This window comes from Aotus nancymaae, unplaced genomic scaffold, assembly GCF_030222135.1.
Source record: "Aotus nancymaae isolate 86718 unplaced genomic scaffold, 86718_ANA_hifiasm-v0.15.2.pri h1tg000004l, whole genome shotgun sequence".
NCBI lineage: Eukaryota > Metazoa > Chordata > Mammalia > Primates > Aotidae > Aotus > Aotus nancymaae.
The window spans coordinates 69,858,210-69,885,121 of NW_026988415.1; the positions used below are offsets into that span (position 1 = coordinate 69,858,210).

The following is a 26,912-nucleotide window of genomic DNA, read 5'->3' on the forward strand; positions in this document are numbered from 1 at the left end:
GATTTTACAAGAGGCTGGATATCCTGAATATTGTTTTAAATATTCCAATGTTTAAATGTTGGAAAACTGATTAAAATGTTTAAAAACAAAGTGGGGAAGGAAGATCCAAGATGGTCTGTTAAGAGCAGCTCAGGATTGCAGCTCCCAGTGAAAGCACAGAGGGTGAGTGGACGCCGCATTTCCAGACGGATTTTTATTGCCCACAGACCAGGAGATTCCCAGGCGGAGGAGCCCCACGGGTCACCAGCACGGCTGTTTTGGCCGGCGTGGCTGTTTTGCCGGAGCTCCGGCGCAGCAGTTCCCGGTGCAGAGTAAACGGGACTGGGTCCCCTGTTAGCCAGCAAGGGGAGCTCTGGGAAGGCAGAGTCGCTCATTCATCTGATTAAAAAAAAGGGGGACTGAAACAGGGAGCCAGGCCATGAGATTCCTGGGCAAAAAAGTGCCACGAATCTCAGCGCTGCTGTTTCAGCTGGTACAGTGGGTCGCCACATGGGAAATCACACAGATCCCGGCACCTTTTCAACAGGCGACTGGAACACCTGGTAGAGAGTCAACCGTTCAACTAAAAAAAAAAAAAGGCTCTGCAGCAGGGAGCCAGGTGATCAGGCTTGGTTGGTCCTGCCCCAACACACACACAAAAAAAACACCAGCAATTGGAAACGCTCTGGGTTGAGAGTTTCACAGCAAGCAGAGCTGAACCCGGGATGGTCCAGCTCTGTGGGGGAAGGGCATTTGCCATTACCGAGGCACTCCACCACTAAGGAGGCAGTCTGCCATTGCTGAGGCAGCCTGCTGTTGCCGAGGCAACCCGCCATTACAGAGAGAGTCCGTCATTACAGAGGCGGGACACCATTGCTGAGGCAGTTCTAACTATACCCATATAAACAGGACTGCAGGGAAGATCACATGGCAGCTGAGCAGAGCCCACAGCAGCTCAGCAAAGCCTCTGCAGGCAGACAGTGACTAGGCTGCCTCCTTGCTGGGCAGTGCAGCTCTGAATAAAAAAGACAGCAGCACAGCGGAAACTCATAAATAAAGCCCTAACTCCCTGGGACAGAACACCTGGGGAAAAAAAGGGGTTTATGAGTTCTGTTGCAGCAGACTTAAATGTACCTGCGCAGCAGCTCTGAATGAACAACAGAGCTCACAGCTCAGCACTTGAGCTCCTATAAAGGACAGACTGTCTCCTCAAGCAGCTCCCTGACCCCCATATATCCAGAGTCACCTCATAAAGGAGAGCTCAGACTGACATTTGGCGGGTATCCTTCTGGGACAAAGCAGAAGAAGAAACTGGTAGCAAACCTTACTGTTCCGCAGCTGTTGCAGGTGATACCCAGGCAAGCAGGGCCTGGAGTGGAACTCAGCAGTCCACTGCTCAACGAAAGAAGAGAGGACACAAACAGATGGAGAAACATTCCATGTTCATGGTTAGGAAGAATCAATATCGTGAAAATGGCCATACTGCCCAAAGTAATTTACAGATTCAACGCTATCCCCATCAAGCTACCAATGACCTTCTTCACAGAACTGGAAAAAACCAACTTAAACTTCATATAGAACCAAAAGAGAGCCCGCATAGCCAAGTCAATTCTAAGCAAAAAGAACAAAGTGGGAGGCATCACACTACCGGACATCAAACTCTACTACAAGGCTACAGTAATCAAAACAGCATGGTACTGGTACCAAAACAGAGATATAGACCAGTGGAACAGAACAGAGGCCTCGGAGGCAACACTACATATCTACAACCATCCAATGTTTGACAAACCTGACAAAAACAAGCAATGGGGAAAGGATTCCCTGTTTAATAAATGGTGTTGGGAAAACTGGCTAGCCATATGCAGAAAGCAGTAACTGGACCCCTTCCTGACACCTTACACTAAAATTAACTCCAGATGGATTAAAGACTTAAACATAACACCTAACACCATAAAAACCATAGAAGAAAATCTAGGCAAAACCATTCAGGACATAGGCGTAGGCAAGGACTTCATGACCAAAACACCAAAAGCATTGGCAACAAAAGCCATAATAGACAAGTGGGACCTAATCAAACTCCACAGCTTCTGCACGGCAAAAGAAATAGTCACTAGAGTGAATCGGCAACCAACAGAATGGGAAAAAAATTTTGCAGTTTACCCATCTGACAAAGGGCTGATATCCAGAATTTAAAAAGAACTAAAACAGATTTACAAGAAAAAAACAAACAAGCCCATTTAAAAGTGGGCGAAGGATATGAACAGATACTTTACAAAAGAAGACATACATCAGGCCAATAAACATATGAAAAAATGCTCATCATGATTGGTCATTAGAGAAATGCAAATCAAAACTACATTGAGATATCATCTCATGCCAGTTAGAATGGCGATCATTAAAAAATCTGGAGACAACAGATGCTGGAGAGGATGTGGAGAAATAGGAACACTTTTACACTGTTGGTGGGAGTGTAAATTAGTTCAACCATTGTGGAAGACAGTGTAGCGATTCCTCAAGGGCCTAGAAATAGAAATTCCATTTGACCCAGCAATCCCATTACTGGGTATATATCCAAAGGATTATAAATTCTTCTACTATAAGGACACATGCACACGAATGTTCATTGCATCACAGTTTACAATAGCAAAGACCTGGAACCAACCCAAATGCCCATCGATGATAGACTGGACAGAGAAAATGTGGCACATATACACCATGGAATATTATGCAGCCATCAAAAAGGATGAGTTTGCGTCCTTTGTAGGGACATGGATGAACCTAGAAACCATCCTTCTCAGCAAACTGACACAAGAACACAAAATCAAACACCACATGTTCTCACTCATAGGTGGGTGTTGAACAATGAGAACACATGGACACAGGGAGGGGAGCACTACACACTGGGGTCTGTTGGGGGGAGATAGGGGAGGGACAGCGGTGGGTGGGGAGCTGGGGAAGAGATAGCATGGGGAGAAATGCCAGATATAGGTGAAGGGGAGGAAGGCAGCAAATCACACTGCCACGTATGCACCTATGCAACAATCCTGCATGTTCTTCACATATACCCCAAAACCTAAAATGCAATAAAAAAAAAAAGGTGGGCTGGATTTGGCTCATGGATGACAATTTGCAAATCTATATTAAAGAAACTTTCTAATTTGACAGATTTGCACACTAGAATATACTGATATCTCAACCCTAGAATATACTGATACCTCAACTTCACCATGAACTTTTAATTATCCAAAGTATTGGAGGATAGGAGAGATCACAACATCAGTATTATCTTAGTTTCCACTGAATATTCTATTCAAAGTGTTCATAGTAAAATAAAATGATTGAAAAATATGTTTCTCCTTATTTCAGGCCTTCTGGTGAAGGTATTAACAAATAGACAAAGTGTAAACAGGTCATCAGGAGAAAGGATAGTCCTGGATAATACAGAAACCAACAAAACAAGCACAACAACAATAAACAATCTGTTCTTAAGTAATTGAGATTAGCTGTATTTACATGATGGGAAATTTGAACATGATTAATTCATACTGAGGCTTTTAAAATAATAGGGATGGGTAGCAGTTATTGATTGTAACTTTTAAAACATACGACAATTAAGAAAAGGAATTTATGTTGTCAGCTTTTTTTATTTATACAAAGCCATTTGAGAATACTGTACATGCTTTAACAAACAATAAACTAAGCTGTATTTATAGTAAAGCTCTGACCTACTTGTGATTACCAATAGCATCAATAAAATGTTTAACTTTTCCATTCAAAAAGTAATACAGTTGGCAATATTTCATTATTTGTCTTTTTGAAGTAAATATTAAACCAGGTAGGAAAAGAATGGAGAGAAAAAAAAATAATGAGTACTTCTTGGGAATATTTTTGGCTTTAATAAAACAACAGCGCCACTAATTATTCTTCCACAAGGCACTATAATTTTGAATCTGATTTTGTCAGCTACTTATTATTTAAAAGTTTAAATGAAATAATTCATATGGTACTAGGAAAAACACTTTAGGTAAAATGAATTAATTTCCCTCATCGGCTTCAATTAAAATATTTTAAAGGGCCAGGAGCAGTGGCTCACATCTATAATCCCAGCACTTTGGGAGGCCGAGGTGGGTGAATCAACTGAGGTCAAGAGTTCAAGACCAGCCTGGTCAACATGGTGAAACTCCATCTCTACTAAAAATACAAAAATCAACCAGGCATGGTGGCAGGCGCCTATAATCCCAGCTACTCTGGAAGCTGTGGCAGGAGAATCGCTTGAACCCAAGAGGTAGAGGTCGCAGTGGGCTGAGATTGTGCCACTGCACTCCAACCTGGGGAACAAGAGCGAGACTTCATCTCAAAAAATATATATATAATTTTAAAGGTATCCTCCCACAAAAGGAAAAAAAATCCCCAAAAATAAAGGGAAATTTTAAAGAAGACAACATTAAGAGAATACTCTTAAATCCATGACAAAAGTAGTAATGCTATGCTAGCATGTTATTGTAACATGTTTAAAAGTAGGGATTTCCGCCACAAACTTTGTAGGTCACTCTCACTTTTGCCTTTCTTCAGATCAGAAGCTCTCCTATATATCTATAACTTGGGAATACCTTAAGTTACAGCATCAGGTCTTTTAAAAAGAATAAGTAGCCCACTTACATTCATAATTACTTATTATTTAACTTATACTGCATTTATGTGAAATGATGGGAACCCATATTAAGTGATGAAGTGTTAATAAAAGTTGGACAAATAATAATATGCCTGTCCTTGAGTTTCCTTTTCTCTCAAATAAAGATAGCATTGTCATGAGAATTAACTAAATTGTGTAAAGTACTTGAAAAGAGTTCATAACACATAGTAAGTTTTTGATAAATGTTAGTTCTTCTTATTATTATACAATAAAACAGTTACTCACTCTTTTGTTGAGACAAATAACAGGCCATAGGCTGCAACCCAGTGTGCAACAGCAGCAGAGACAACCACATAGCAGCCATTTCACATTGACTGGGAGAGCCTTTTTCAAACATGCATTCACACGGCCAATGCTGGTCTTAAATTCTTCTGGGGCCACCTACAAGAGCGCACAATCTTTAACAGTTTGTGGGCAGCTTTTATTTCTAAATCTAAGAAAAATGTTTATTACAAATAATTTAGGGAATCACAAATATCTAAATAGGTATATTCCTCATAAATATGTTCACATACTCATGGATGATGTTGTAAAGTACAACATAATTTCATGTTCACAGAACTTAGCCTGATGTTGAAAAACGATCTTATGAAATGACCACCAATAAAATGTCTGCAATAAAATTGATGGAAAAGGATAACTTTCAAGCAGTTTTCTTACCAAATATTCTCATTATTAAGGCAGTATAACTGACAGTCTCCAGTCATTCTGACTAAAAGTTGAGTAAGACTAGAAGCATAATAGAACAATAAAAAACCCAAATACTGCTAGATGGAAAAGCAATTAAAATTAGACCTTGGCAATACTCCTGGATTACTTTGAAAAACGCAACTCTCAAAACCTTATTCCCTGGCAAATTTTCAACTTAACAATTCTAACATCAGCCACTGTTTGAAGGGAATAGTCAGACTAACAAAAGACAATGTCTAGTGATTGCATTCAAAATGACCTGTTAATATTCAGTATAAAAAGAACTCATAACTACTGTAAATTTTCAAAGTTGAAAGGTCTTTAAATACTCAAGTTTAATATTTCTAGTTACTACCACCATTCCTGTAAGTGGCTGCTTGCACTTCTCTGTAAACAAGGACAAAGTCAGTTCAAAGGCATGCACATGACTGGAATAATAAGATTTATACCAAAAAAATCTGCTTGAAGGTTATACAATTCAAAGGTATACTAAAAATAGTTTGCTTTCAGTGAAATCACAGTTTTGGATTACAAAAATGATTCCTTTTCATTTAGAAACCTGTCAGACTATAAAGGTTATGAAAGAACTTTTAGCATCTGGCTATAAATGCAAAAATTATGAAACTGTTAGGAAAAGTAAGCTGTTATAAAATAAAAACCGCATTAGCATATTAGGAATCAAAAATATAGAGTTTTACTACTCTTCCAAATAAAAATTGTACTCAAGGGATCGATTTATTACATTTTTGTCTCAATAGAGATGTTTTAGAATCAATACTACAAAACGTACACCTATTAGCAAATGTTATAAAGATACATGATCACAGAATTCAGCACTGAAGTAAGCTATACATTAAGTATATAAGCTTTATTAGAAGCTTTATTAGAATTGTTCATGTCACTCAGTAAGGTTAATTGCTTAGCCCATGAATCTGATTTTCTTACTAATATGTTAACAAACATAAGCTCAGAACTTTGTTTATACAGAATTTCATTCTCCATTTAGACTGTCAGCAACATGATGTAAAGACAGTCACTGTGTACAAAGAATTCCAATTATATGACAAAATTTCTAAGTATGACAACAAATTCAGAGAACCAAGTCTTATAATTGAAATCAGAAAACACTAAAAACTTAGAGCACAAAAGTGCACTAAGTACATTAAACTAAGACAAACTAAAAATGCTGAAAAACAGATAGAGAGACCTGGATTATAGTTACTTATCAGCTATGAAAAATCCCAGGCAAAATCATTTAATTTTTCTGAGTTTCAGTTTCCCACCGATAAAATGAGAATAATAATCTTTGTTTTCTATACCTCACAGAAAATATAAATTAATCCTGCGAAATAACCTCCTAACTGAAAAGCCTTGAAAAAGAAAGTCCATGAATCACGTCTCTGAGATTTGGAGAAAGAAAAGAAAAAGCTATCTTTTGCATGAAGTCTCACCTGAAAGCAATGGGTTTACTCACGTAAGTATTAATATTCCATAGTTTTCCTTTATACTATATTATAAACAAAAGGATAACTTGCTTATAATCTGTTACACATTGAATGCAGATTCAATGTTCTTTAGTTCTTCAGCAAAAAAAAAAAAAAAATCAAGCTCTTCTTTCTAAAAACAAGGTATCAAGTTACTATCTTAAGATTTATTCTCCAACAGAAATATTCAACTTTTCCTAGAGAATGATTGAGCAACCAAATATAAGTGAAAATAAAGAAAAAATATGTTCATATTTAGCTCTAATCTGGAATATTACATTACTTCAACTCTCTTTAAATTATGTATCCAGAATCACTAACATATTTTTTTCAATATGGTAAATTTTGACATAAACTCGTGCAAATCATAAAATTATTATATCTGTCCATTTACAAATTTAAGTGTTTGTAATTGGAATTTACATTTTTATTTAAAAAGGACAAACACAGATGAAAAAAAGTAAAACTAAAAGGTACAGAAATGAGTCAGTCCCAAAGAAAAAAATATGTTTATAAGGAGCCTTGGAAAAGAAAGCTCCACTTCTACCAGGGATGAATAGTGTTAGAAGACTGAGGGAGACAAAAGCTAGGGAATAGAAAACTGGCTTTTTATTTCAAACATTGTGAATAAAATGAATTGTATGCTGAAGTATATAAAACTTGTTATAAAATTTGCCTATTATTACATGCTTCTGGAATTGAAAACAAAAACATTCCTAAAAATGCGGTCATTTTCCTTCTTTCCTGCCAACACTTTCTTCTTTTTAACATTTGTTTCTTACCACAAACAAATTTAAAACTAAAATATTCAAGTTACCAAAAATGAGAATTCAATTTTTTTGAAGTCATAAGACAAATATATTGAAAAGAAAAGCTTTTATTAGAGTTTCAAACAACAAACTGAAGTCTGCATTTTGACTTTAAAAGGAGGCCAGGACTGTCTTTGAAATAAATTTGTATTTGAGTAGCAGTAAAAGTCATAAAACAGAGCTAAAGACATAAGAAGTGAGAATTAGTCAACTCAATTTTAAACGTGAAAGAAATGTTTAGTTAACTGTGTAGAATCAGAGTTAACATTTTACTCATTTATTTTCATATAATTGAGTGTTTCTAGCAATGAAGGTCAGACAGCAGAAGACCCTTACTTTCTAGCTGAACGGTGGGTTGTAAAGAAACATTTCATTTCTTTTGGCTTTCTTGGAATAAAAAAAGAAAACCACACCATAAAGGTGGTGTAAAGGGTCATAATATTTTATAACAGGATGCAGGAGCTCTGTAAACAGAAGAAAGTCTAAGCAAACCCCAGCAGGACTGATGTGTCTTCTTCAATCATGGGGAACACAACCCTATCAATCAGTTGTCATACTGTATCACAATAGCAAAGGTTGATTTTTATTGCTTCCAATCCCTGACCACTGCACACTAGTCTCCCCATAACAGTTTAATTGTTTCAAGCTGAGGGCCAAAAGCTTTAATTTCTTTTCTAAAGTTCTCTGGTGCTTTCATTTTCTGGTCACCAGAATCTGTGTGGATACACCTATTTGATATGAAATAGGGAAAACAGTCTTTTCTGCACTTAATATAAAAGGTTATCTTTTTCTTTGCATCAAAAGCATTAACACATAAGAAGCAAAAAATTAATATTGAACCACAGAGTTTGTCAAACTTTTTTTTAGGTTTTCAGACTTCTCTCTGCAATTTTGCTTAACTTAGGCAGGTATAAAAGCTATTTAGAATTGCATTCATACTAGAAGACTGATTTTGTAAAAGGTAGATTTTTTCTACTTTAGCTATCACAGTTATTCATTTTAAAATATTTTAATACAAGAGCTGTTAAGTCTGGAATTTAGACCTTTTTTTTCCCCTCAGATGGACATTAATTCTTTTTGCCTTTTCTCTCCAGTTATCTGAGAAGCATTTTGATAATTCAAAGAACCTTTACAAATGAAAGTGCCTATTGGAGAAAAATGATCTCATTAAAGAGAAACTGAATAAAGCTAATGTTACCACCATGTGACTTTTAAAAATCACATTTTCAGAATTTCTTTTAGTGTTTTTCCCATCGCCAAACACAAGCTAAGAAAAACATCAGTTATAATTTATGCCTTATCCAACACAAGATAAATTTTGTACACTATATACAATGTACATTTAAATAAATATCAAGTCATTATGATAATATGCTACAAAAACAATAACTTGAACAGATATCTTTATGAGCAGCTCATATCCAGATCATTTAGGTTGTGTGAATGCATACCAAAAGCAGCTTATCATTCTTACTCCTCTAGTTTAAAACAGTCTACTACCTTTTAGGCCAGTGGAATTTTTAGTTTCAGAAGGCTTGTAAAGAAATGAGAAGGTGTGAAAAGATATTCTGAAGATCTCTTGAGCATATAAAATTGGCCAATTTCAAAAATGGATAATTTGTATGCCTGAGAATTCTATTCACTGACATATTTTTTAGATTATTCATTTCCTAGATTTTCTTGGACCTGTATTTCAAACTAACTCAATAGTAAAGTTGTATATAACTACCCATAGAACACATGCAGCAGCCTCAAAGGAAACATGAAGAATAAGTTTTTCACTGAAGTTCTTATAAATCACATTCTCTTTAATTTTAATAATGAATTTACTATCTTTCTACAAAAATACATTATTATTAAAGATATATTTCCATAGCTATTTTATTCATTTGAAAAAAAATTTATGATTAATTCATATAAAACAAATCTAAGTCTAGGCTGCTGCTTCAATTGGTAAATTATTCTAAATGATTACGATAGGAAGGTAGAACATACTAAAGAGTGAGTCCAAAATCTCACACCAAAGGGTTCTTTGTGTCCTAAAATGTTAAATGGCCACATATTTTCTAAGGCTAACTTAGCCAGGACTATGATCACCTGTTTAGTATTCTGTGGAATGATTTGATATTATACATCAGGAGAGAAAGAAAAGGTCACCAGTCAAAAGAACAAATTAGTGGTGAGGCCAGACAATAAGTTATTACTTAGATGAAGAAAAACTGCAAAAGCAATGAAAAGTTCAAAGCCAGTGAGTAGAATGAAAAGCAACAAGGGTGACACTACCATACAAGGATGAAGAATAGACAACAGCAACTATAAACTAACATTGGGAAGCTAATAAGTATATGACAAAATACTAGGAATATTATATATGCTCTCTTATTCAACTCTTAAATTAAAAAGGGAGGTAACTATCAGCATCATCTCTATTTTTCAAATAAGAAATGAGGCTCAGAGAAGTGACTTGCCCAAGGTCACACAGTAAGTGACAGAACTTAGATTCCAACCCAGATTTGACTGCAAAGCTTGTTTAACTACTTACTATATTCTGTCTCAAGCTACCTCCCATTTTTCAGGGGGAAAATGAGGTAAATAAAGTATAACATACCTTTCAGGGTTAAATTAAACAGAATTTCTTATGATTTCAAAGATACTCCTTGAAAAAAGAAATAGGTCTGCTGTCTACTCCCTCAAAGAGGCTGGGGGGAAGACTGTGATTAGGCCAAAAGCAAAAAGAGTACACAGTTGGAAAATGCATAACAAAAAGAAGCAAATGTCAGTAGAAGCATCTTATCTGGTTCTCAAAGAGTTTAGAACAAGAGACAACGAATTAAGAATAAATTAAAGTTCAAAAGGTAATATATTCACATGGTTTAAAAATGAAAGCAATACTAAAAGATATTCAGAAAAGTCTCATCCTTACCCTTGCCTCCATCCATCTCATTCTTCTTCTCCCATCAAAGGTAATAACTTTTATTAGTTTCATGTGTATCTCTCTAGAATTTCTTTATGTAAAAATACATTTATTAATGGGCTTATTTCTTCAATTTCTTATACATACTAAACACACTGAGTTTCATTTTGCTTTTCTCACCAACAATATGAGAATAATTGACACTACAATAGAATAAAAGCCTGTTAGATAATGAGATAATTTTAAAACATGACCAAAATCTATACTGACAAATACCATTATTCTAATACTAAAATTAAATATATTAAATTTAAAGGTTCCAAAATACAAAAAGTTACCTTCCTTTAACCCTTAATCATCTTTTTAGCTACCCAAGCATTCAGCTATTAACCATCTGGCAATGATTGAGTATTCTGTAATATAATGATTTTTCTCTCCTCTTCTATACTTCCTCAAGTAACAAACACATGTAAATAACTCTTCGCCTCAGGCAGAGCCTTCTCCTTTGGGCATAGAAAGTTCACATTATTGTCATACGATGATCTTCCAAATATAGTTTCTTTTTAAAAATTGTATATATTTAAGGTGTACAGCATGATGTTTTGATATACATATACATAGTAAAATGATTACTAATCAAACACATTAGCATATCCATCTCCTCACAGTTACCTTTTTGTTATTTTGTGATAAGAACATTTGAAATCTATTCTCAGCAAATTTCCAGTATACAATACAATATTATCAACTATAGTAATCAGACTGTGCATTAGGTCTTTATAGTTTTAAATCCTAGTAAATCTTTGAATTTGCTGGAAAATACTACTCAATATAGAGGAACCGGGGAACAGAAAGGTACTTATTACAGTGAGTCCAATCTTAGAAACTCAAACTATCAAAAGTCAGAAAACCATCTAACCAAAAATTTAATTATTTTCATGTATAACAAATCATACCATATGGCACTTTAAAAATAGAGTGATACAGTTAAAAAAATAACTTTTACTCTAAAAACACTGGAAATTAATGACCCAAATAAAAACAATTATAGCTACCTATGCTAAGAAAAAAAACATGCAAAAGTGAAAAAGCTGAATGGATAAATAATGGGTAGCATTAATGGACAATGAGCAAAACAACTCGTCAGAGGCTGGTAGCCATGGCAACAGCTTTCAGACACTGTGAACACAGCTTCCAAGTACTGAGGCCTCCTATTATTTGACTTCATTAACAACAATTCAAAACATTTGTCATAACAATGAATAAACCATAAAACAATGCTTTAGAACTGAATAGTTCAAAGCAAACTCTCACTTACCTTCCCTGTTAGAACGGAGGGAAATTCGGTATCAAACTTGTTGCTCAAGCCAAACCTTCAAAACAAAGACAGAACAAAATATGTTCCACTCAGCATATTTAACTCTTTCCTTTTTTTTTTTTTAAGTTATAAACCCAGGCATTTTTCTCTTGGCCTTCTGATTTAAAAATGTGCCCTGAAAAATTTTTATATGACATTCACAGAAAGTAAATCTTCGATTATTAATCCAAACTAATATTTTTTTAAAGCTTAACAAAAAGCAAACATTAAAGCGGGATTCTAACTCAACCTATGATGTAGGATTAAAAAATAAGTTAGAGAAACACATACAGAGCTAGAAATGTCCATTTTTAACTGAAATGTTTCTGCTAAAGCCTACTTTAGTTGATAACTGCTGGAGCTGGATTATGGGTACTACGTAGTATTTTATTATACTGTTCTTTCCACTTTTGTATATGTATGCAAATGTTCCTAAAAAAAAAAAACCCTCCCCAACTAATACAGCCTTTGGAACTATAAAGTTTGACTACTTGTGACAAGTTACTATTCAGATACTCAAAGTTTGATCCGTATGAATGGCTTCCACATCTGTGCTCAACTAATTTTGAGAAAACAAATCCCAGACTTGAGAACTCTCTTTTCCAGGACACTCAGTAAAATCTGCATTAAGAAGTCAAAATGAATTTTGTAAGGCTTTGCTCACTTGTTTGTTGATTTCAGGAATAACAAAGGCCACTTCCTGAATGTTAGATGATACTATTTCATATTGACTACAATTTTACATTAGTGGAGCATAGGTTGTAAGCAAAAAGGAAAAGATAATGACATTTATTGAGAACTCCAAATGAGGTGGGCAATAACAGTAACAGCTACCAATAACTATGTACTTACCATGGGCTAGACACTGTGCTAAGTAAATATAGTCACATGCTACATAACATGCTTCAAAGATAAAGTACATATATGATGGTGGTCCCATAAGATTATAATGGAGCTGAAAAATTTCTATTACCTAGTGTTGTCCATAGCCCTTGTAATGTTATAGTCATAGCCTTCATAACACCATAGTACAATGCATTACTCACGTTTGTGGTGATGCTGGTATAAGCAAACTTACTTTGCCACCAGTCATAGAAAAGTATAGCACATATAATTACATATAATACATAATACATAATAATAACAACAAATGACCATTACCAGCTTATGTGCTTACTGTATTATACTTTTTATTGTTGTTTTAGAATATATTCCCTCTTGTAACAAAAAGTTAACTGCAAAATAGCCCAGGTAGGCCCTTTTAGAAGTATTCTAGAAGGTATTGTTATCACAGGAAATGACAGCTCCATGAGTGTCACTGTTGTCCCTAAAGACTTTCAAATGGGATAAGTTGTGAAGGTGGAAGACAGTGATATTGATGATTGTTACCCTGTGTAGGCCTAGGCTAATGTGTGTGTTTGGGCAATCATTAAAAAATCTAGAGATAACAGATGCTGGAGAGGATGTGGAGAAATATGAACGTTCTTACACTGTTGGTGGGAGTGTAAATTAGTTCAACCACTGTGGAAGACAGTGTGGTGATTCCTCAAGGATCTAGAAATAGAAATTCCATTTGACCCAGCAATCCCATTACTGGGTATATACCCAAAGGACGATAAATTGTTCTATTATAAAGACACATGCACACATATGTTCATTGCGGCACTGTGTACAATAGCAAAGACTTGGATCAACCCAAATGCCCACCAATGATAGAATGGAATACTATGCAGCCATAAAAAACAATGACTCTATGTCCTTTGTAGGGACTTGGATGAATCTGGAAACCATCATTCCCAGCAAACTGACACAAGAACAGAAAACCAAACACCACATGTTCTTTCTCATAGGTAGGTGTTGAACAATGAGAACACGTGGACTCAGGGAGAGGAGCATCTCACACTGGGGTCAGTTGGGAGGGGGTTAAGGGAGGGACAGAGGGGAGTGGGGAGAGTGGGAGGGATAACCTGGGGAGAAATATCGGATATAGATAAAGGGGGAACGGAGGTAGCAAACCACCTGGTTATGTATGTGCCTATGCAACAACCCTGAATGATCTGCACATGTACTCCAGAACCTAAAGTACAGTAAAAAAAAATTAAAAATAGAAAAAAAGCTACGAGAATAAGGATATAAAAAAATATTTTTGTAAAGCTGTACAATGTGTTTGTGTTTTAAGCTACGTATTATTTCAAAAGAGTCATGACTTTATGAAAATTGAATAGTTTATAAAATTAAAAAGTTACAGTAAGCTAAGGTTAATTGATTATTGAACAAAGAATAGCATTTGAAAATAAATTTAGTGTAGCCTAAGTATACAGTATTTACAAATTCTATAGTAGTGTACAGTAATATCCTGGGCCTTCACATTCACTTACTACTCACTCACTCACCCAGAGCAACTTCTGGTCTTGCAAGATCTATTCATGGTAAGTACCCTATTAAAGGTATACCATTTTTTGTCTTTTATATTTTCTCTCTATGTTTTCTATGTTTAGATACCCATAGTGTTACATTTGCCTACAGTAATCAGTAAAGTCATATGCTATACAGGTTTGTAGCCTAGAAGCAATAGGCTTAACATATAACTTAGGTGTGTACTAGGCTATATCACCTCGGTTTGTGTAAGTACACTCTATGATGTTCACACAATGACGAAATCACCTAACAATGCATTTCTCAGGAGGTAATCCCATTGTTAAGTGACACATGACTCTACATTACTCTCATGCTTCAAAAGCTTTCAAAAGAGCTACTGTCATCCATATTTTAAAGACAAAGAAGCTAACATCCAGAAAAAAATGCAAAAAATAAATGACTTGCCCACAGTCATGTATTTCATCAGTGGGGGAAACCAAAACTCAAATGTTGACTTCCTAAATCCTTTCTGTACTATGTTAAGTTTCCTGAGAACAAGGAACTATGGGTTATTAATTTTGCCGTTTTCTATTACACCTAGTAGCATAATGGAATCTAATCAGTGTTGAAAAAAGTTTGTTGAATAATAAACTACTGTACTGTTTAATTGATTTATAGCACGTGGTTGTAGAGTCACTTTAAAGAAATGTTAAGAATCCAATGTCCTATTAAAACTCTAGAGGAAATAGAAAAACAAGAATAAAATAACCCCAGAGCTAGCAGAAGAAAATCTGAGATCCAAAAAATCCATACAAAGGATCAATGAAATCAAAAGTGGGTTCTTTGAAAGAATAAACAAGATCTGCAGAGTGCCAGCTAGATTAACAAAGAAAAAAGAGAGGAGATCCAAATAAGTGCAATCAGAAATGACAAAGTTGACATTACAACCGATCCCACAGAAATATTAAAAAATCTTCAGATAAGTATTATGAACACCTAGCACACAAAATAGAAAATCTAGAGGAAATGGGTAAAATCCTGGAAACACACAAGCCCCCAAGATTGAATCAGGAAGATTTGAAACCCTAAACAGACCAATATCAAGTTCCAAAATTGAAACAGAAATAAAACACCAACCAACCAAAAAAAGCCCCAGACCATACTGATTCCCAACCAAATTCTATCAGATGTACAAAGAAGAGCTGGTACCAATCCTACTGAAACGATTCCAAGAAACTGAAATGGAAGGACTCCTTCCCAACTCATCCTATGAATCTAGCATCACCCTTATAGAAAAAGCTGGCAGAGACAGAAGGAAAAAAGAAAACTACAGGCGAATATCCTGATGAACATAGACACAAACACATCCTCAGCAAAATACCAGCAATCCGAATCCAGCAGCACTTCAAAAAGTTAACTCACCACTATCAAACAGCTTTTATTTCTGGGATGACTCAAGGTTGGTTCAATATACATGAATCAATAAATGTAATTTACCACATAAACAGGATTAAAAACAAAAAAAATGATCATCTGAATAGGCAAATAAAAAGCTTTTGATAAAATCCAATATCCCTTCATGATAAAACCCTCAACAAACTAACCATCAAAAGAATGTACCACAAAATAATAAGAGCTTATCTATGAGAAACCCACAGCCACCATCATACAAAACAGGCAAAGCTGGAACCATTCCCCTTGAGAACTGGAACAAGAAAAAAAAATGTCCACTCTCGCCACTCCTTTTCAACATAGTACTGCAAGTACTACTAGGAGCAATCAGGAAAGAGAAAGAAAAAAAAAAAGCACCCAAGTAGGAAAAGAAGAAGTCAAACGATCTCTCTTTGCAGACAATATAATTCTATACCTAGAAAACTCTAAAAACTTGCCAAAAGCCTCCTTGAACTGGTAAAGAAAAAACTTCAGTAAAGTTTCAGGATATAAAATCAATGTACAAAAGTCAGTAGCATTTCTATACACCAAAAACATTTAAGCTGAGAGCCAAATCAAGATTGCCATCCCACTTACAATAGCCAAAAAAAAAAAAAAAAACCCTAAGAGTACATCTAACCAAGGAGGTGAAAGATATCTATAAAGAGAACTATAAAACACTGCTGCAAGAAATCAGAGATGACAGAAACAAATAGAAAAATATTTTACATGTATGGATTGGAAGAATCAACATCATGAAAATGGCCATATTGCCCAAAGCAATCTAAAGTTTAATGCTATTCCTATCAAACTACAAACATCATTCTTCACAGAATTAGAAACATCTATTCTACAATTCATATAGAAACTAAAAAGGGCCTGAATAGCCAAAGCAATCCTAAGCGAAAAGAACAAAGTCAGAGGTATCACATTACCCGACTTCAAACTATACTACAAGGGTAGAGTAACCAAAACAGCATGGTACCGGCACAAAAACAGACACATACACCAATGGAACAGAATAGACCACAGAAATAAAGCTACACACCTACTACCATTTGATCTTTGACAAAACTGATAAATATAAGTAATAGGGAAAAGCTCCTCTATTCAATAAACAATGATGGGGTAACTGGCTAGCCATATACAGAAGAATTCAGCTGGACCCCTACCTGTCATGATATACACAAAGGTATAATATCCAGAATCTATTAAGAATCTAAATAATTTAACAAGCAATACACAAATAGCCCCAACAAAGAATTGGCAAAGGGCATGAATAAACTTCTCAAAAAAAGACATGTAAGTGGCCAAGAAATATATGAAAAATGTTCATCATCACTAATCATTAAAGAAACACAAATCAAAACTACATCTCATGCCAGTCAGAACTGCAATATTAAAAAGTAAAAAACAACAGACATTGGTGGGGCTGCTGAGAAAAGGGAACACTTATACACCTTTGGTGGGAATTTAAATTATTTCAGCCACTATAGAAAGCAGTTTGGAGCTTTCTCAAAGAACCAAAAATAGAACTACCATTCGAACCAGCAATTTCATTACTGGGTATATACCCAAGGGAAGATAAATTGTTCTGCTAAAATGACACATGCGCCCATATGCTCATCACAGCATTATTCACAGTAGCGAGGATATGGAATTGATGTAGGTGTCCATCAATGGTAGACTGGATAAAGAAAACACAAACCATGGAATCCTACGCAGCCATAAAAAAGAAGAAAATCATGTTCTTTGTAGTAACATGGATGTAGCTGGAGGCTATTACTTTAAATGAATTAACACAGAAACACAAAACCAAACACCACATGTTCTCACTAATAAGTAGGAGCTAAACATTGAGTACACATGAACATAAAGATGGAAATAATAGACACTGTGGACTACACGAAGGGGGAGGAAGGGAAGTGAGCAAGGGTTGTAAAAGTACCTATTAAGTACTATGCTCACCACCTGGGTGATGGGTTCAATTGTACCCCAAATTCAGCATCATGCAATATACCTTTGTAATAAAACTGCATATGTGCCCGTCAAATCTAAAAGTTGCCAAAGGAAAAAAAAAAAACCTCTATGCAGGAATTTCATATTGTCTTTGTATTATTTATGCTAATAACTCATTTTCAAGGACACAGTTTTAAACACACAAACTATATATTTATCAGCTAGTAACAGATACATACCTGTACATAAATATACTATATTATGTATGTTTAAAATGTATTTTAAAACAAATTTTAGGCCAGGCATGGTGACTCACATCTGTAATCCCAGCACTTTGGGAGGCCAACACGGGCAGATCACGAGGTCAGGAGATTGAGACCATCCTGGCCAACATGGTTAAACCCTGTCTCTACTAAAAATACAAAAACTAGCTGGGCCTGTAGTCCTAGCTACTCGGGAGGCTGAGGCAGGAGAATCACTTGAACCTGGGGGTCGGAGGTTGCAGTAAGCCAAGATCACACCTTCAGAGCGAGACTCCATCTCAAAAAAAAAAAATCCAAAAAACAAATTCTATATTTTAAAATAGTCGAGTAAATTAATTAGCTATTGGAAAAAGATCTTAACTACATTAAAAAAAAATCCTTCATTAATTCTGTTCAGGTGTCAGTACAACATGTAATGAAAATATAATATACAAATACATATTCCCTTTAAGTCAATACACAGACACAAGAGTATAGCTAAACTGAAAACAAGATGGGACACCATTATGCATAAATTTTTATAGTAATCTTCATCTGCTTCTTGAGAAATTGACATTCTAGTATTAAACATTTGTAATTATTTGCTAACTTAGCAATCAATAACAAACATTTAATATTGCAAGAAACATTTCATTTAAATCTATTTAGCTAGTTAAGTAGTGACTTTATCTTGTGAAAAGATGCAATTCATTATTACACAGAGTAAATTCTTATTGTACAAAAATATAGACGCAGTTTTCATTTTTAGAAAGTAGATATGATACATTTTAAGTAGACTTCTATTTCCACATTTTGTCTAAATGCCTTTCAGATGCAACATCAATAACATGTTCCTACCTTGATTAGCAATTGCTGCTAATTTAGCTTTTGCCAGCTGTCACTCCCCTACTAGATATCAAATATGCAGTCAATACAGATATATCCTACAAAATGTATAGAATATTTTTGTTTTTAAAATTCTTAGCTTTGCTATTCCCTCTTTTCATTTATCACCAGACAAAAGAACTGTCCACTGCTTCCATTTCCCTAATATTTCCTTTCTTAAGAAATTTTGAAACTCAATTTTTGATACTGTCATTTTGCTGACAATCTTTTATTCAGTAAATTTACACAAAGTGACAAGTTCATCTTGTCTTATTTATTGCCAAATTCAATGTCTTCTCGGAACTTTTTCTCTTGACTTTGTTTGCAGCTGGGACCCTGTTGACCATTCCCTTTCTAACACTAGCATTCTTCTTTTTTTTTAAGTGTACATCTACAATTTAATCAGGAAGAAATGCTTTGCATTTGTATCAAGGACACATTTATGCTAATGGAATAAAACAGACACACACAAAAGACCAAGTACATGTTTTTAAAAAATGACTACATGTTTCACCTGGTCCTATTTTTGCTATTTGGACCATACTTTTAAGTGAATTTATCTTACATACATGTTAAGTCTGATTTATCTCCCCACATTTTTAAACACTAAATGAAGCTTCTCACAATTTCTAATTAGAAGCAAAAGACTGAAAACAATATGGGAAACACAGTTTAGAAACAAAGAAAAGTTGAATAAAAGGTGCCTCCTCTATAACTCATCTCAAAGAAACACTTTTACTCAGAGAGGCAAACATTTCTGATGTAGCAGTAAGTTTCTCACTCACTCTGTAGGACCCGCTTACTCTGCAGAAAGACCTACAAATCTTTCTGGTCTCAATTGCAAAGTATGTGAAAATAACACTCCCATTCTTTCATTCTGCCCTCAGACTCTATACTTCTTCCAAAATTTAGCATTGTCTTCTGCTTTTCTTTCTAAGCAAACTATAAAAGTTCATCTATATTTGACAGCTTTGACAATCATTTCTCTTCTAATGATCATCAAATCTATATCTCTAGTGATATCTTTTCATATATGCTCTGGTCCCTCATCTTTAATAGTATACTGAAATTTTCTTTTTGGACATTTCACTACAAAATAATACCACCTTAAGTGAAACCTGTCTAAAATTAAATGTTATATTTTCTTGGAACCTGGTTCCCCCTTTCAAATTCATCTCTGTCAATGGCACATTACTCTCTTCCTTTAACCTATACCTTGGTATCATATTCACACCCTCCCTCTCCTATGTTTTGCATCTTAAGGCCAGTTGGTCTCTAAATCCTGTTATTTGCTCCTTTCAAATCATTCTCATAATGATTCCTTCCTTCCTATTGTCACTGCTACATTGGCTCTTGTCCTTGCTCATGTGGTTCCCCTTGCTTCCCCTCTGAAGTTTAAGTCTAAGTCCCAGGCAGCCTTTAAGGCTCAAGTCAAGTTCCAATCCCTGCTGTAATGCCTTGAATGCCCAAGCCTTCATGGATTCCTTCTTTCTCTGAATACTCATGGCCACTTCTAATGTGCACTATATACTTCAACAGTTAACAAAATGTTGTCTTTTTTCTTGCTGCTCCATATCAATATCTTAAAGGCAATTTTCCTGTTAGCTTTGTAAAGCAAAGCCTATACTTTGTTTTCTCTGTGCTCTTCACAGTGTTTAGCCCAGTGCTCAAGTTCTAGAGAAATACTTGCTATATTCACATTACTAACTTTCTTTTCCAATATATAAAGGGATTTCCTTTTTTAAAATATAAAAAGTACATTAGAAATGGTAACTAAATTGTTGCTTTACTTCTTAAAATACTCCCTTATGAACTACATATATCCATATAAAAAAGTATGAAGAAAGGGAAAGTAGGCTTGATACTTTCATAGTTTTGGCTAACAGGCAGGAGCAATCTTGTTCTTGCCTATAAGATACTTTTTTTCCTTAACTTTCCCCTTTATAGACTCAGCACACTAAAAAAAATACTTAAACTTAGGTACATTTCACTTAGTAGCTACTAGGAAAATGTTGAAATGGCTGCTGCTGAATAAACACTTCAGTTAGGTTTCATAAACAAACCACTAAGAATTATGAGTCCAAAGAACGTAGACAAACTTATCTACTTATTACTAATCAGTGATAGAAATTAGCCAAGATGCAGGGCTAAGCAGACACTTGAGAAGTGCTCACACTATCGCTTTATCAACTTCATTCACTATAGAATCTATTGTATGTTTGAATCTGACTCAGCTGGTAGTTCTCAATGATTGTATTTTCTTCGTCAAGTGTTGTCAATGCCCAAATTTTTAATTTCTTAGACAAATTCTCTGAAGTAAAGGAAACTGAGGCAAAGGATATATACTCTTAGTTGTTCTTCCCTTTTCTCTCCATCCCTATACCTCTCACCGTTTTTCATTTTTGAAAATGGCTATATACTAGCCTTTCAAAATTTTGCACAAATTAAAGTTCATGTACTCAGTTTGTTTAAGAAAATGTGGTAAAATTCTGCCAAGACATGACTTCACTAGAAAACTATGCACTTGTAGTAATACTGATCCTGAAGCATGTGCACTGAACTGTATTTGCTACACCAAGTAAATGGCTATGCCATAAAATAAAAAGATTTTTTTAAAGATTCTAGTTGAATCTCTTTAATATTTCATATGGAAAAAGTGTCTTACCACACTATACAATGGCAAGTTACCAAGGCTTCAATATTTCCAAATCCTAAAACCTTAAAAAAAAAATCACCTTATATATAAAAACAAATTAACAATGCATCACTGTAATTTCTCAGACAACTGTTACAGAAAAGGCATTCCATTCCCTGATTTGAGAAGTATTAATATTTGTAGTGCTAAGTTTTTGGAGAAATGTACTGTTTGGTAAAATTAGCCATCTTTTTCAATTCTATAATCTAATAACTTCAGCTTTCTTAGATTAATTTTATTGAGAATTTTATGAGCCTCTGAGAATTAGTAATATGTTGTCTCTACTAATTTTTATGCAGGTGCAATATTAATGGTAAATATCTATATATTTTAAGTAATATAAAGAGGGTGGTCTATAAGGAAAAACCTCATGTGATGTAATTTTTTTCTGTATTTCAATACATTAGATCCAAATATTTATCCTAAAAAAAAATCAAGACGAAATGTGAAACTGTTATATTATTCAGATGTATAGTATTTTTGAAGCACAATACTCCCAAGAGACATTTCTTTATTTCTGTTTCTATAATCTCAAATCTGTAAGAGTTAATTTAACCATATTTTTTAAAAATTGGAAAAAGATCTCCTAATATCCATTTATAACCATCATCTCAGAATTGGAAATACAAGTAGTATGATTAGGTCATTCTACTTCTTAAGAAATGATAATGATTTCATGTTAAAAGACTAGTATCTTGTTAAAGTAACTAGCAACCCAAAACATTAAGATAATACCAGTAGACAAGCATACTCTGACACATAGAGGCTAGCTTAACAAAGCTTTCAGAGGTAAGCTCATGCCATAAACGCCATCACTGGTGATACTGGTACTGACGATACTGTTGTATTCATACACATCTCTGCTCAAAAACAAGTGCTCTCCACAGCATGATTCAACTAACATATTTGTTGAGGGCTTATAGTATAGTTTGTACTATGTGGGCATACTGAGTGTTACTAAAGTGAACCAATATTCATTCAACTCACTTCATGTCAGGCACTGTGCTGTGCACTGAGGATTCAGAGGGAATCAGAAATTGTTCTTGTCATTGCAAATTACAATTTAGTGGGGGCAAAGAAGATTTGCAGAAGAAGGTGGTGACATACAGAGACCCAGGGAAACTGGAGCCAGGGAAACAGGAGGTGAATATTAGCATTTTAGGTGGAGGCCCCAGATTGAGCAGAGGCAATGAGATTTTAAAAACCCAGCATTGTCTATGGCCATACCACCCTGAATGCACCCGATCTCGTCAGATCTCAGAAGCAAAGCAGGGTCGGGCCTAGTTAGTACTTGGATGGGAGACCGCCTGGGAATACCGGGTGCCATAGGCTTTAAAAAACAAAACAAAACAAAACAAAACCAGCATTCTGTGAACAGGAATATACAAGCAGTAGGGAAGTGGTAAAAGTTTAGGTGTATGCTCTGTTATGGAGCTTAGACTCTTATCTTGCAGGTGAAGGGAAAAACCACAAGATAATCTTAAGAAGGAAAAGTGGTTTGATTAGATCTGAACTTTTTGTGTATTAATCTAGCAGCAGGCTGGAGGATGGATGTGAGGATGAAATCAAGATAACTAGTTACGGTAGTGAAAGGGTCTTGAATCAATGAAGTGGTGGTAGGGAGGAAAAGAAGAAATTCTTAAGCGATATATTGTTGATATTTGCTAATTGCTTAGCAGTGGGAAGTGTGACTGAGGAGAACCAAGCATGCTTTAACAGGATAGGTGGAGGTACATTCAACTGAGGTTGTGAATACAGAAGTAGGAGGGCTTTTTAGAGCATTTGGGGGTGGGGGTATGAGGGGGGTGTCAGGGGGATGAGTTTTGTTTATGTAAAATTTAAGATAACAGTAGGCTATTGAATGAAGAAGCCTGGGTAAGAGCCCAAGCAGAGTCTGGTAAAGAAATCCCTATTTGGGAGCCAAGAGATAACTGAATCTATGAGAGGTAAGATGAGACCATCTAGGGAGAGTAGGGAATAAGAAGAGTAGCGGGCTGAGAACAAAACTCTAGAGAATGCTGGTATTTAAGGGTCAAGAGAGGAAGAGAAGCCCATGAATGAACAGTTAAGAAACTGCCAGAAAAATAAAAGGAACACCGGGAGAGTGAAGTGGCCAAGGAGTTCTGTGTTTTTTATGGCTACCAAAATGTTTTTTTCTTAAATTAGAATTTGAAGACCATTAGTTGAGATATATACCTTTCAGTTCAACTAAACCCCCATCTCTCCCTATACTGCAGTAGTTTCTATGACCTGCCTTGCCTCTGAAGGTCTGTGTTTGTGAGTCCTGGAGTAGAAACTTCTAAAAAAGAAGAAATCATCATAAGTGTCAAATGCAGCAGACAGAACCTGAAGGATAGGGAATGAAAGATGTCCACTAATTTAGCAACAAGAGGGTCACAGTGATATTAATTAACGATAGCTTCTCTGTGGTTTTGGTAGCAGAATCTAGATCAGAGAGGGGTAAAGAGAAAATGGATACGGTAAGTGTAGCTACTTTTTAGAAATTGAAAGGCTAAGAAAGAGAAATTGGATAGTAGCTAAAGGGAACACAGGCATAGGAAGGCTTTTGTCTTATTTTGTTTTAAAAAAATTAGAGACTGAATATGGTTACAGGCTGAGCCAGTAGAGAGGTAATACTGGAGAGATGGGTGGCCTGGTGGAGAAAGACTTGGGAGGAGGCTGGAAGAGAAGGGTATGGAAGGTACAAATGGACAGGTGAACATTGGACAAATGGAGGGTCTCCTTGAACTCAGACTGAAGGAAGATGGCATAGAAACTCAGAGCTAATTAAGATCCAATGCAGGTTTTCAGCTGGAAAGTGACATGATTAAGCTGTATTTTAAGAAAATCAGTTTGGCACAAGTACACAGGATGGATTGGAGTAGGGAGAGGCAGCAGATTGTGGCAATAATTCAAGCAGGAGATGATGGCAACCCAAATTAGAGTGGTGCCAAATAGGAATGAGAAAATGCAAAATCTAAGAGATATTTCAGAAACTATGATGACATAATTCTGGGGCAGACTGACACAGGGCAATTCAAGGAGAAGGAAGAGTCAAAATGACTCAAAGATTTTAAATGCTACCCTGGGAGATTAGAATGGTGGCATCAAGGAAAGAAATGAAACAAATGGAAAGCACAGGCAATGTGTAGAGGGATGTCGGGCTTAAAATATACTGAGTTTGAGGTGAGGGCGCTCAAATTTTAAACTTTGAGAAGAAATAAAATGCTCTATACAATAGAAGACTGTACAAAGAATGGAAAAACAGGGCTGGGAGAGAATATTAAACATTTCATTCGGATAGGGTATATAATTTAGGGCATCTCTAACACTCCTATGCCAGAAAAAAAAATAAGCAGAAGCTGATATTTTAGAAGTCTCAGAATAAGATTTTAGAAGTCTCGGCATAAGATTACCTATTTCATAAGGATTTTACTGTACCTGATATAAGGAAGGCTTTACTACCATAGAAAGATTCATTTCTCAGATCCAGTAAAATTTTCTCCTAGACATGTAATCTCTTTCAAATCTCAAGACATTTAATGTCATATGTGATTTCTAGGTGTGAGAATGTGTAACAATAAAACTAAGTTTCCAAAGTACATACATTGGTTAGTGATTCCAGTACTGGTTTGCTGCTTTTTAGGTTTTGGTTTCAGTCAATGAATACCAACAGTACTACCCGCACAGGAGGGACATTATACCAATCACAAAGGCCTGGGCATGGCAAGTGTCAGTGTTCTTCTAATGAAGAAAATAGGTTGGTAAGTATTTCACCATGGTTGTGTGCAGGGTAGAATGGAACCACAAATAAATTTCAGGTAACTTAAATATGATTTTCTTGGTCCTTCTCCTTTGTCTGAATTTTGCAAAATAATGTGGAGGTGGAATGTTGGAGTATAAAATTATGGACTAAAGGGTCATGTAACACAATCTGCATAAAAGTAACCTTTGGTACCAGAATCATAATTAGTTTGAGTAATAAATTGTCTCCCTAGTGACAAAAAAATGGAAGTAAAACAGTGCAGTAAGCTGGCATCACAGGGTAGGCTATCTGCAAAATTCTTGGACCGAGAAAAATTGCCTTTAAATTTCGTAATCAAAAAGCAGTTCTAAACTCCTCCCCACATCCTTCCACAATTTCAAAACATTTGTTAATATATCTGATGCAAAGATGACAAAAGTATATCACAAGTAAAATACTCAACATGTTGCACCTGTAGTCCCAGCTACTCGGGAGCCTGAGGCAGGAGAATCTCTTGGACCCGGCAGGCAGAGATTGCAGTGAGCCAAGGTCGCGCCACTGCACTCCAGCCTGGGCTACAGATAGAGACTACATCACAAAAAAAAAAAAAAAAAAAAAAAAAAAAAAAAATACTCGGTATGTTAAAAATTAAAGCTTATATGATAAGGGAGGTAGTACATATATGATTTAATATAACATGAACTCAATTGAAAGTCAAAGGGGCTACGTTAGCCATTATCAAAATCAGGGGGAGCATGACATAATAACAAACAGCAATCTATTTTGAAAATGCAGTAAAATATAGCAAAGAGAATGAACGTGACACAATACGCAAACTTCCAAATAGTTATGGTCCAAGCAAACAAAAATGAGGAAGCACTGTTTAGAGCCCAGAGAATCATCTACATTTTTGCTTTGTAGGTATGTTATGAAGTCCCTCCCCATTTTATTTTCTCAAATATTCAATTTTTTTCTCAAGATTTCAATTTTTTAAAAAAACACCCTGGATAAATTTTCAAGAAATCACCCTCAGCTCCCAAAGAACTAATTTCCATATATATCTGATGCCTGTATATTTCGTATTTGGGCATACAAAATCTCTTGGAGGTAAATTATCTCATAACTGAAAAGCTTTAGAAACCATCTACTCCAAACCCTTTAATGATGAAGAAATCAAGGTGCAGAAACGAGAAAAAGCAACCTGACCAAGGTCACATGGCCAGTAAGAAGCAAAACTGGAACTAGCAAGTAAGAGCCCTGACTCAATCCATTGCTCTTTCTACTTTCCATAGCTGCCTCTCAACCTCAACCTCTAATCGACTGATATATAAGGAAGGATTAGATAGGAAAAATGAATCAATATTATTCATGGATATTCTATTATTATTCACAAAATACATAATGTTTGTTTTGAAGAATGCAAGCCAGGTTCTTGTCACATGTCACAGCAATCGCCGTTTCCCACTAAATATCAATCTTGTCAGCAAAAATCCCTCTGGTACATCCTGCAGTTTAGGGACTGTTCACTTGCCAGCATACATACAAGAAAGGAGACTCACCCCTACTTCAATCACTCTAGCTCCCAATCCGTAACTCCTTTCTCCTATACTCACACTTTGCCTGGCATTGGCGCATCATACTTACATTCTCCTCACTTCCTTCACACGTATC

At 35.5% G+C, this 26,912-nt stretch overlaps 1 protein-coding gene and 1 non-coding gene across 4 annotated transcripts in view; one reads left to right on the forward strand and one right to left on the reverse strand.

Annotated features, from left to right (window-relative positions):
* The window catches only part of CHIC1 (cysteine rich hydrophobic domain 1), a 160,589-nt gene that overhangs the window by 133,155 nt on the left and 522 nt on the right, over positions 1 to 26,912 (reverse strand). For all 3 annotated transcript variants that reach the window (XR_001111125.2, XM_012475205.2, XM_012475204.2), the window contains exons 2-3: positions 11,888 to 11,942; positions 4,898 to 5,053 (exon numbers count right to left, since the gene is read on the reverse strand). Coding sequence is in view for 2 of the 3 variants with exons in the window: in XM_012475205.2 (XP_012330628.1) it covers positions 4,898 to 5,053; positions 11,888 to 11,942 (211 nt within the window). In the remaining variant the exon portion in view is untranslated. The remainder of the gene's footprint in view (positions 1 to 4,897; positions 5,054 to 11,887; positions 11,943 to 26,912) is intronic.
* LOC135269228 (5S ribosomal RNA) lies at positions 22,710 to 22,828 on the forward strand. Its single transcript, XR_010337553.1, has one exon. It is a non-coding gene; the product is annotated as a 5S ribosomal RNA (ribosomal RNA).